The sequence below is a fragment of the Ciconia boyciana genome, chromosome 5 (assembly GCF_034638445.1).
Source record: "Ciconia boyciana chromosome 5, ASM3463844v1, whole genome shotgun sequence".
In the NCBI taxonomy this organism is placed as follows: domain Eukaryota; kingdom Metazoa; phylum Chordata; class Aves; order Ciconiiformes; family Ciconiidae; genus Ciconia; species Ciconia boyciana.
In genome coordinates, this window is record NC_132938.1 from 55,817,905 (window position 1) to 55,830,511 (window position 12,607).

At 42.5% G+C, this 12,607-nt stretch overlaps 1 protein-coding gene across 1 annotated transcript in view; it reads right to left on the reverse strand.

Moving 5' to 3' along the window:
* The window catches only part of TSPAN5 (tetraspanin 5), an 89,430-nt gene extending 78,363 nt beyond the window's left edge, over positions 1 to 11,067 (reverse strand). Inside the window, exon 1 of the mRNA XM_072862785.1 lies at positions 10,534 to 11,067. Within this exon, the coding sequence (XP_072718886.1) occupies positions 10,534 to 10,614 (81 nt within the window). The 5' untranslated portion in view covers positions 10,615 to 11,067. The remainder of the gene's footprint in view (positions 1 to 10,533) is intronic.
* Positions 11,068 to 12,607: the final 1,540 nt, after the last annotated feature.

Consider the following 12,607-nt stretch of genomic DNA (forward strand, 5'->3'; position numbering starts at 1 on the left):
GTGGGGCATTAGAGAGTACCTCCAACAGAAGACAAAAAACGGCCAGATGGGAGCCACAACTCATTCACCTGCTACAGTGGCAAGAACCCTTCAGTATCAGTCTCATAAAGACTGGTATTGGTTTTCTTTAATATGCAAAGCTATTAACTGCATCTGCTCAGGAGCTACTTCCTCTCCCACAGGTATAAGAGTTTAGGAAAAATAAAGAAGAGCAGAGGCCAGCAAGGACGTAAACCATGTAAAAATGTAACTGGCTTGTGTTCGAGTCAAACACACTAGTTACTTGCATAGAAAAGATCCCGCAGAATAAAACATTGATTTCGATACCACTACAAACCTTTAGACTACCCAGGCAGTGGTTTTGCCTATCTTCAAAATAACAGGACATCTTGTATGAGGAAGGAGACTGCTTACATGTAAAAGAAAGCAACGTTTTTAAACCACTCACCCATGCGTAGCTGAAGTGGGAACACTACTGGTGACCATGCCAGAGCTCCCAGCAGCAGCAGAACAATGGAATACAGCCAGAGGACGATCAGTGCAAAAAGGCCTACTTTCCATGTTACAGTAGTTAGATGGGTTTCCAGTCTCTTCAAGTCCTGCTTTTAGGCACATAAGTCAAAGAACTTCTGCTCTAGCAAGTCAGGAATTATTTTTTTTTTAAACAGCATTATTCTATATACACATACATATATAAACTATGAATGCATAATATATATTTATATTTCCAACATTAAATGCATACTAACCTTTGTTTGCAACAAAGACATCAAAAAGGATACTACTTGGGATGGATAATCATGACAAACTCTCTTCAGAGATCATTTGCCACCCCTTCCAGTGGGCCACTCCAATGAAGTACCTCATTACTTCATGGAGTGCCATGGTGTTTGGAATAACATTTATGGGAAGGAAAAGAAACCAGAGAGGTAGATGATGGAGCTGTCTGCTTCAGCTGAAGTTCAAATTAAGTTCACATTACAACAAACTTGGTAGATTACTACTGCTCTTTCTTTCTCCAACATCACTGATTAGGAGAAAACAGGTAACAACTATAAATCTTACTAAAATAGAGAAGATCAAAGTGCAGTGCAGGAGCATCCCAAGCAGCACATATGTCTACATAATAGTCCCCACCAGACTGATCTACTTATTAAGACAGCATCATGTCTGATGCCTCTATGTACTCCACAGTCCAAAATGCAGAGTTGAAACAGGCCATGCTTGTACAATCACTTTAAGTTGATCTATACAGGGAAAGGAGGAGACAGTCCCACGCTTCATTCTTGCAGCCAAACAGCAAGTCAATAGAAATTGACCCAGATGAGAGAGTTCTCAGTCAGATCTGGTAACTGACTGCTATCAGTCTACTGAAGCTGTACTAACATATTTAGTTCTGCAGCCTTATGCCAGCCTTAGCCATTTGCAGCCCCCTGCTCTCATTTTGACACCAGAATTTGCAAGGCAGCACATCAAAACCAGTCATGAAACCACTGCCATAACCAAGGAAGTGGCCCTGCTATGTAAACAGGTCCTCCCAGTCATTCAGAGAGGAGAAAAAATTCAGTTACGCTATTAGGAAAGCAGCAAGACTGCACATCCCCCTGCATGCCCACAGAAAGAGAAAGAAACAAGAGGATGTTTGAGATATCAAGCAATATTGATTTAAAACTAGATCTTAGTTATTTATTAACTGCAATCATACATATTTTATATTTATATGTAAATATTTTATAGCCTTCGCATAAGTCATATGGCTGAATTTTCAACTAGAAATGAATTACATAACTCCTTGGAAAACAGGGCTTCTAATTTTAAAAATTTTTTCCTATTCTTTTTAATTATTTTAATTATATATTTAATTATTTAATTGTTGTTGGGCTGACTGAATTCACACTTACTCCTTTAGACATATACCCACGTAAACTGGCAGTCAGGAAGACAACTTCTATGAAATGCTATCTTTTACCCACATGGAAAAAGGAACCCTTCTGTTTTTATATTTCAGTGGCAAAAATTAAAATTAAAAAGTCTGAAACCCTTGCTTTGTGGACAGTGTAACACCCCAGTATACTCGCAGCTCAGACTGGCCCAGGATACTTGCCAACCCTCTTCCTCGTTAGCTGGTAGGACCCAATGTTTTGCACTGTCATGTTTTCCAAATTCTGTTCTCCAGCCTGAAACACTCTAACCACATGGCATTGCAAAGACAAACTTGAGAGGATTCCTCCACAAGGTGACACAGTTAATTGAAGCATGGCATGAGGCAACAAAACCTTTGCCATACATTATATGTGAACTTTTTTCCTCAGTGTCTCTGCTTTTACATATAAACCATTTACAGCACAGAGAGAACCCCCTTCAACCTCTTTAATCACAGCTGGTTAGAAAACAGAACGCAGCAGAAGAGATGCAATTCAGTGAGAAGGAAGCACAGAGAACCTAGCCTCAGAAAGGTAAATATATGCCCTGCACATGGGTACATAAAGCAAAGGTGTCCAACAGGGAGAACCTGTGATGCAGGCTCTGACAAAATGACAGATATCAGGTGGATCTGCTAGGGGTGACACCCCACACGTGGTGCTGCTGCACCTTTCCTTGGGGCACCAGAGCTCAGTTGGGAGAGTCTGCCCTCTTAACACAGAGAAAGAAAGTCCTGACATAAAATAATGTTCCGCGTCATGGAAGATTTACCCCTAAATCAAAGTAAATTAAGCTGGACTCTCATTAACTGTAAGCAACTAACACTAGGAAACACCCAGTAGGCTGAATTATTGCAAGCATCCTTGCAGTCTCATTTATATCATACTCATTACCCTGTAACAGTAGCCTACTGGAGATAGGACAGCAGACATAATCAGGTCTTCACTCATTAACACTATATTCAGGAAAACAAAACAAAAGCCTCTATGAACCCAAAATATTTCATATATTTAAAGGCATCTAGTCTCCTTTTAATTCTTTCTTTGAATACAATACTACAAAGAAGCACCAAACACATTTAGAAATAATTTTTACTTGCCTATTGAGGAGAAAGAGAAGATATTTAGGCAGAAGTTCCTACAATTCTTTGATTTTTCCATAAGTAGTTTTACTGTCGAGAAAACCATATGGCAATGGGTACAGAATAGGTATATAAACTGTTTTCATAATATGTATTTGCCTTGTTGCAAAAAGAAAAAAAAAAAATCTATCACCACACATCAGGAACTTTGCTTGAAATGATTGTCAATAATATTTGATGTAATGGAGCCTTCACTAGGAGCAGAGGGATTTTCAGGGCCTGGAAGAGGCATATTGATTTTTCCCAGTTCTGTGGGAAATTGACAGTTCATTCATAACATCCTCTGTGTGTGCTGAAATACTTATTCTAAATGCTGTCCAGAGGAAAGCAACTGGAAAAGTTGAAACATTAGCTGAAGAATCTAATGTGGAGATTGATACATATTAAAATAAATACCGCTACTGCCATTTGCCTCATTTATTTTATACAGCTAAAGGAGTAGGATCTGACTGTTTTTAGCATCTCCGCAAGTCAGGCCATCTGGAGGTTATATGAGATCACACTGAGTCAGAGTTTGATACCAAATCAAGCATCCCTGACTGCAAGCCTCCGTGTGTTAGTGACATTTTTAAATGCCAGTGTAAGGGGAAGGCTGGACTGCTCTAGATCTTTGTGTACTTTACAGAAGCAGCTACACAGAGCACTGTGCCAACAGTGACATCCACCCATACCAATCCTTATACCTGTACAAAGTCCTGCTGAAATCAGTGGAAATCTATATCCACTGTGATCCATGAGGGAGGATATTTTTTGGCAGGAGCAGCAGCACAATCACAAAAAATGGGATGTTTTCCAAACTCGCACAATAATACAATGGAAAATAAACAAATTAGGCCTCAAACCAGTAAAGAATAATCTATGTTTTCCTGGATTTTGCACTGTAAAACTGCAGTGGAATGCAATTCAGTGCATTGGTAAAAATAGAATTAAAACAAAAAAGCTTATCTTTCTTTATTGCATTGCAACAATATTTGCTAATTTTTAATGCGAAAAAATATGGAAACTGGTACAAGAGTACAAAGTCACTATGGAATGCTAGCTAACGAAAGTCAGATATTTAGAAGAGTTTAAAAAGTTACTATATTGGAAGGCAGTTTAACGGTTAATGCTGACAGTGACTTCTGGGTCATCACTAACAAAGCTGGGTTACTTCATGACCTGTTCAGCTCCTTGTTCCTGCCTACATCAATAAAACAATTAGAGTCCTGTTGACAGGCTACTAGCCATGCATTTGAGAAATGTGCTGCATATTTTGGGCAAAGCAAAGTATGAAGGCCGATTCTATCCTACAGCACTATAGTTCAAGATTGGAATTCCCTAACTGGCAGATTTAGGTCAGGAGATGTCTTTGGGTCAAAAATATTCTCTCTCACCTCCAGTTTTAATTGGAAGCAAAACATTATATCCTAAATGCTTATAGCAAATCTTCACAGGTTACTGCCCTTGGTTAATGGAGTATAAACTGTTGAAGTACCTAGACTGAGCATTTAACAACACATCAGCTTCTTGCTCCAAATGTATAACTTGTAGTAGCCCTGGTACCAAAGTTTATAATGCATTTTCAACAAGAAGTCTATTTGTAGGAATGGGGCTCAAAAGAAAAGGAAGTATAGTTTCACTAACTGTAAGCCCAAGTTTCTTCTCCGCTACTAATCATTAACTATTGCGTCTTACAGAGTTTAAGGAATAAAGAATAAATTAAAGTTTGCTAAGAAGTAGGATTATTGTAATCTATGGAACTAGGTCTTAGAGAGTGTTCTTTAAGAACAGATTACAAACACACTTTCAAACTCCTGTCCACTGGAGAGGACAGAGAAGTTCCTTACATTTTTCTTCTTTCCACTCCCCACACAAAAAAAAACAACCACCAAAAAACACCCCACAAACCAAACAGCCTTCTCCCCCACATTTTCTATTTGAAAATTACCCTACATCTATTGCACTACTACCTGATATAAGTTGGGGTTTTTTTTCCCAAAAAATATGTTTTCTGGGTTCCCGTTTGGAAAAAAAGCCTTTCTGCCCCAGTATACTCATGCTTGCTTTCCCTGTGTGCCTATTACATGATACACTGTAGTTGAATATGTACATACACAATAAATACACCAAAGAGTTTATCATGAAAAGACTATCTTACTGAATTAAGGTAGCATGTCTACCTCCAAATTCAATGTTACAAAACACAGATCTGTTGCCTTTATTAAGAAAACATTATCAACATGCAACAAGGGGGATGGGACTAGGACCAATAACAACTTGTTTTCGCACATACAAATATTCATAAAATGTTTCACCTGCAGAACTATTCTGTACTCTGGGTGCCATTCACATGCATCAGCTTTTCTCTGATTGGGACACTAAAGATTCAAAATTAACTCTTCATACTTTGAGACAGATGTACGACCACATAAAACTAACTATGACAATTCAATCGAGGTGGGAGACTGGTAAATACATTTACCAAATTCATCTTTAACACAGAAGAGAAGTATGTAAGCTGCATTTGGTAGTTCCAATAATATTCACTGGAAGTATGTTGACATCAAACATGAGAAGTCACACAATCACAATTAGTTTTTTCTAGTTCTTGTGCCCTTATGCTTCTTCGATCTTTTATAAACTAGAAACATCACATAGCTTAAAACAACATATTTACAAACACCTAGTTTTGGCAAAACAAATACTTAGGAGAAAGGAAACAGCTTCATCCATGTTCCTCATCTATTTCTTTTTGTACAACCAATGATACAGCCTGCCACAAAGTTACAAGGGAAGGCAAGGCAAGGAAAATTTTTATTCCAAGAATGACCTCTACAAATCTGAAGCAAGTCCCCTGGAGCCAGCAGAGTTACTGTATTTTTATATGCATTTAAAAGACGGGGGCTACATCTGCTGGCTTCATCAGTATGTACATCACCGCCTTGCACTGTTACAAAACAGTTGTGTATTTTCCCAAGACAAGTTCTGTTCTTGCCATTGCTCTGTTTCTGGTGAGACCACTTGTGAAATGCTAAGTTATCTGTGCTACTAAGAAATTTAAAAAAAAAAATAAAATCATTTGATCATAGAACGAGGGGAGAGCAAACAGAATGCTTCCACTTCCAATGCAAGGGCATCTTCCCAATGCAATTTTTAAAATATCAAATGCTACAGAACGCATTTGAAAATTGCATGGAACAAGCTTCACATTGATTATTTTTTTTTAACCACTGCGGCAAGGGAAAATTGCATAACCAAAACTTCCTTGTGGATATCTGAAAACCAGCTGAGATCCGAAAATGATCTTCTGCCCCTTTGAAAACAAACTATCAACAATGTACAAAATTTAATAAACAGTCTATTTGTTGTCCCTTAAAGGTCAGTGCACTTTTCCAACACTTTTCCCGTAACACACTTGTATAACTTTATACAGTTTTCTTTCCACTATCTTCCTGTAATTCAGCAGACTATTTAGACTCCCATATGGTTGCCATCAAAACCAGCAGATGCCAAGCAAATTAAAACACAAATTATGACTTGTAATATTCTGATGTATCATAATCGCAGCATATCTCACAACTTGCAGTGAATCATCAGGTAAAGCAAAGGTTTCTGTCTGAGGTGTCAATGCTTTCTATACATCTTTCCAATGAGGCTAGGGTCAGTGAAATCAAGTGTGGATTGAAATTCAGAGTTAAGCAATAGTATATATCCACAGTTTCCATCAAGTATAATAAAGCACAGAGAGCAATTTAAAACAGTTCTTGGAACTAAAAGTCAGCTTAAAACTGTCTTGCAAAAGTAGAAGGGGAAAGAAGTGGAAATGGTTCTTGCCTTTTGGGAAGCAGGGTGGCCTACTTCTACTTTTTGCATTGTACCTTTGACATCATTCTACATGGAAGTCTAAGGGGGAAGGTGGGGAGGAGGCATTGTTTGTTTGCTTTCTTTAAGTACAGAAAAATGTTTTCTGTTACCTTATATTATGGCTGCAGCTCTCATCTAAATCAGATTACATTATGGTTTACCTAGACAAAGACATGAGGCTCATAAAAAAGCACTGTCTATTTCACTAGCCTAGAAAGGTAGCAAACATAACATGGTGCTTTCACACAGGCATTATGTTAGCTAAGTTAAAGCCCAGGCGTGCGCCCTAACGAACAACCAGCAGAAGAATGTCAGATGAGCAATGGAAAGGGAAACATAATATTGAATTCTAAATTTTGATTTAGATGTATTTGTGCCTATTTGGTCTCAGTTCCTAAATCTTACTTTGGCGAGTGCCAAATGAGCCTTCCTTTTCCATGAGAGCATTGTGATCTCATAAAATAATTTTTCCTGAACAAACACTTCCAGTATATTTACCAACTTTAATACTGAATTTCCGAAAAAATTAAGCTTGCAAATATACCTAGAACATTAATTACGCACCAACTCAGCGGTTAATATTGTCTTCTACAACAGTATGAAACACATAGACAAGAACACGTTATCTGGGGTGGTGCAAGACTGAGTGCTATCTCCTAAAGGGCACGCTGTCAGCTTTAGTTACAACTACATATCCAGCATTAGAGTGCAACTTTCCCATATTTGTTATTCTAATAATTCAGCTGTGTTTTTCAAGGAAAGAAATAACAGACCAGCACAAAACCAAAAAATTGACAAAAAGGTCTGATAATTTATTTTGCCCATATTCTGTGGCATACAAAGCATCCCATTTTTTGTAATATCTTCAGTTTAAGTAGCATGTACAATCATTCCCCACATAATTTTGGCAGATCTATAATATTCCTCTATTCAAGGCACTGACAATTTTCTTGTCAAAACCATTACTCTTCCAACTCAGTTCTCTTTATTTTTAGTCCATTGGTTTATGATGCAGAAGAGAGAGTATTTTCCCATTTGTTTACATTAAAGTTTTAAAAGGTTGTGTTAAAACCACTATATAATAATGCTCAGGTAGAAGTTTTAACAAAGGTGTTCTACATATCTCCATGTTTGCAAGATCCCTGCAGAGCTTCATGGGGTTAATATGATGACCACTTCATCATTTCAATCTATTTACAATGACTATGTTAGTGGCTATTTTTTATTATCACTTTCTGTGAACGGCCAACAAAACTTGCAATTTTCATTTATAGCTATTCTGGTCCAGTTTCATGATAGACTATTGAAGGGTTTACTATTAATTCAGTAAAAACAACATTAAAATGTATTCTACAAGAGTAACTGCCTATGTTTTCACTCCAAATCATGAGAGACATGGTAATAAATGCAGGCTTCCTCATAATGAGATTACAATATTCTGAAAAAATGACTAAACTTTTATAGAAGTGTTTTGTCTCTGTGGATTTCAAGAATTTTAGCCAAGGACACAAATCAGACAATTAGCATTTTGCAAAAGGGGAAATCTGTAAGCAAGGGCCACACATCAAGCAAACAGCAGAGTGGGCAACCTACTCAGGTCTTCAGATTAGCATTCCACAGTATAAAGGCGAGTTGGCCTAGCAAGATATCCTTTAACCCATTCAGTTACAACAGAAGAACATCTGCCATCATGCAAAAGCTACGCTGCATCAGCCTCAACAATACAGAAATAAGAAAACGACTAGCCACAAAATACCTAAAAGATACCACTTCCTCACTTGCACCATCCGCATGTTAACCTTCAGAGAATAAAATGAAGGAAATACAGGGTATAGAGCTTCTTACAGACTGACAGTGCCTGAAGGAGCAAGATAACACATTTACGTATATTTCACCATAATCTCCCTCTTTTAGTCCAAGCACACAAGTGTTCCTCACACTACTCTGTTCCTTGCTGGAAAACATCTGTGTTCACAGCAACATATGCCCAGGGGAATCAAAATTAAAAAACAGACAAGTGAAAAGAGCCACGGCAAATTCGACCACTAAAAACTGAGTGAATAGTACAATAAAAACAGCTACCCTAGTGTCAGAATACTACAAAGCTTGCAACCACTCATCTCCAGAGGTCGGTCTTTGGCCAAGTAAACATTGACATAAAACTGCAGTCAACTTCACTCTAACAGCTTACTTTCTTGATTAAGGAAAGGTATTTCACTATAAAAGTGTAATTAATCAAAACTCCGATCCTTCAAAAAAATTCTCTTCAGGCATCTTTACTTTCCAGGAACACAGACACAAGGTTAGCTACGAATACCTGCTAGCTACGTAATCACCCTCCTCTATTCTCACCAAGGTGATAATCACAAGTACAGTACTGGTTAGAAGGTTTCTCTCCTCTGTTCTTCCCCACCTTCATCCATAAAACTTCAAGGTGTTTTTTTTCCCCCCATTTCACCTTTCTAGTCCAGAGAAGCCACTATACCAGATACGTACTCAACTTGCCTTCAAAGCCCCTCAAAAACACATTCATCCTACCGGAGTTTGGGCATGTTTCTCATTGCTAAATGGAATATCTCATGAAAAGAGGGGGACTGTACATGTAAAAGCCTCCACCCAACTTTAACATTCTATGCAGTGATAAAACCTCATCATTTACGTGTGTGTGAGAATGCTCACCCCCTCCCTCTGTGGTTACGAAATTTGGCATATACATCCAAAACCAGCTGCTTCTCTTTCAAATCCAACACACTGAGAAGATGCTAGAAATACTATTATATACAGGTTACATGTCATGATACAGTTCTGCCTACTCTATATCCAGTGCCAGAATGGTGCAACAAGATACTGTGCAGTCAGGAGATGAAGCAGCACAGCCAGGAATCCCTGCAAATGCCCAACCAAGCCTTCCATGGGCTTGCACTTTAGGGATGGGTGGGAATACTGTTTCCTCCCTCCTCTATCCTATTATTGCTACTACTACTACGTGGTAATAGCTAATCATAATAAACCCGTGCCGTACACAACCTCATCATTGTGTAATCATTGCCTTAAACAGCACTGTTCAGAGAACTTGAGCTGTGATTTTTTTATTATTATTTTTATTTAACGGGGATATCAGCACGAAAACATGCAGATCAATTCGTTCTCCAGGCCTGGGTGCCTAGCTGCTCCCTCCCCCACCACAAAGCAGACAAGGGCGAAGAAAGGAGGGAGCAGGAAAAAAAGAAAAGAAAAAAAAAAAGGGGCAAGAAACCCTCTTCGCACCTACAACAAAAACAACTGGGAGGGCCAGAAGGGAAAAGAAATCAGCAGCCTCCGAAGGTGCAGGAATGCAGCACGCCAACTTGCCCAGGGAAGGGCTACCCGGAGCCGGGCGGGCGGGAGGCGGCTGCAGGAGGGAGGCTGAGACGGCGGCACCCCCGGCCTCGCGCGCCTGAAAGCCCCATTCAAACCCCCAACGGCCGGCCTCGCGCCTGTCACGCACGACCCCGGGCTCCGCTTTTACACGTCCCTCAGTTTTCATTTCTGGCCGTGCCCAGCCCGGGAGCGGCGGCGGGGGAGGAGGAAGAGGAGAAGGCGGCGGCAGAGGAAGGCACGAAGCGCCGTGCAACCGGCCCACTTACCCAGAAAATGACATTGAAGCCGAAGATGAAATACTTGATGCAACAACTGACTTCAGGCCCCTTGTAGTGCTTCCCAGACATCCTCTGCGCTCATGAAGACACTTTGCTCGCAGCCAGGGTGAGAATCAAAGGGGGGAAAAAAGAAGGAAAAAAAAAAAAAATGGGGGGGCGGAACGGGACTAGGAGGAGGGGGGCTGGGGGCGGCGCGGCGAGCAGGTCTCAGCGCCGGCTGCGCGCCGTGGGGAGATGCGGCAGGAGCGGCGCGGCGGCGGGTCGGCTCCGACTTGCCGGGCGCCGGGGATGGCCGGCGAGCAGCTCCCACCTCCTCCTCCTCCTCCTCTTCTCCCGCATGGAGGAGGCCCCGGCTACTCGCAGCGGGAGGTGGGGAGAGCGCAGGAGAGGAGCGGCCGCCGGGGAAGGAGACGCCCGGGCAGAGGCGCGGGACTCGCCGCCGCCACAGCCCGGCGCGGCGCTGCCCTGCCCTGCCGGAGCCGCGATCTGCCCCGAGCCCTCTCGCGCTGCGCTCCCGCCCCCACAGCGACAACGGCCGCCGCGCGCGCGCCCCGCCCCGCAGGGGGGCGGGGAAAGGAGCGCTGCTTGTCGCCCCGGCGGCGTGATTGGCGCCGCGCCCCGCCAATCCAACTGCGCGGCCGCCGGCCCGAGGCGCCCTGGGGGCGGGGCGGGGGCGGCTCTGCGGCGCCCCCTCTTCTACCTGCCCCCCCTCCTCCATGGCGTGTCCCAGCGGCGCGGTGCGCGGCCCGGCGGGTGGGGGGGCTGGCGAGAGGGGCGGCCGTAGGGTGGCTCCCACGGGGCTGATGGCAGGGGGGCTGTGTCCGCCGGCCTTTGTCTGCGGCGGCGAGGGCGGAGGGCGGCCTGGCGGCTGCTGCTGCCGCCGCCGCCGCCTCAGTTACGTAACGGGGCCGGCGGCCCTCAGGGTGGCCGTTGGAGCGGCCGTTGGGGGCAGCCCCGGCGGGGGGAGTCTGCCGACGGGGCGGGGGGGGGGGGATGTGTGTCAGGGGCCACACCTGTCAGCGCTGAGGTAAATGCAGTTCATTTTGTGTTGGGTGCCCGTGAGGAGTAACGGTATGCGACGAGCCCGTCTCTTCGTTACGGGTGTCTTCCATTCTTTCTTCCTCCGACACCTCCCTCGGCGAAGTCCCCGGTGGGTTGCCCCAGCCGCGGCGTTGCACAAAACCCAGAGGTGCCAGGCCGCGGGGGCTCCCTGTCTCCGACGACTGGGGGATGACACAGGCCGGCCAACGCCGAGGCAGTGAGGAATAACACAGCCTGGCTGGTGTGAGGGAACAGAGGACAGCGCTCCATAGCATGCACCGGGAGAAAAGCCAGGAGAGCAGCATGGTTCTAGGTTGGCTGCTGTAATGAGAAGGAGCAAGACCGTAATTGTACTGTGGAGGTTGTTCTGAATGGGTGCCTTGAGATAACCTCCGACATGAACTCGTATGCATTACAGGCACAAGACTATTTTACAATGTTTTCTAGAGTTTGTATTTTAACATACTCTGAATTTATATTGAACCTGCCAACTGTGAAGTTAGTGGCTTAGTTGTATTCGTTCACTGTTTGGGATTCAGAGTCCATGTGGTCTGGCATTAACGGAATAATTAATAGCATTTCTTTGCTGAAGAATATCACCATTTCAGTGTTTCAAGTCTTCAGAGTTTCCTCATCCAGCTATAAGGGCAATACTTTTAATTCAAAAGATGGGAGACTTCTTTGTAATAAATTACATTTTCCGTCTCCACAAGGTTGCAAGATAACACACTTCAGAAGTATGATATTGTTAGAACTACAAAAGATAGTCTTTGATTCAAGATCACTTCATACTTGTTATGGGGCCTTGGTCATGTGTCTTTTTTGAGAGAGAAGGGAATATTTCTCTGTCAGGTCTGGTAGATGTTGAGAAGAAAAAGCATCTGCTGAAATGGATCCATGAAAATAAGCATTATTGCTAGCAAAATTATTGGTAAATGAGAAATTAATGCAACACATCTATACAATTTAAGTAGGACTGTGTAGTTTACCACATGAACGTTATCCTTGTGTCTGTTGTTAG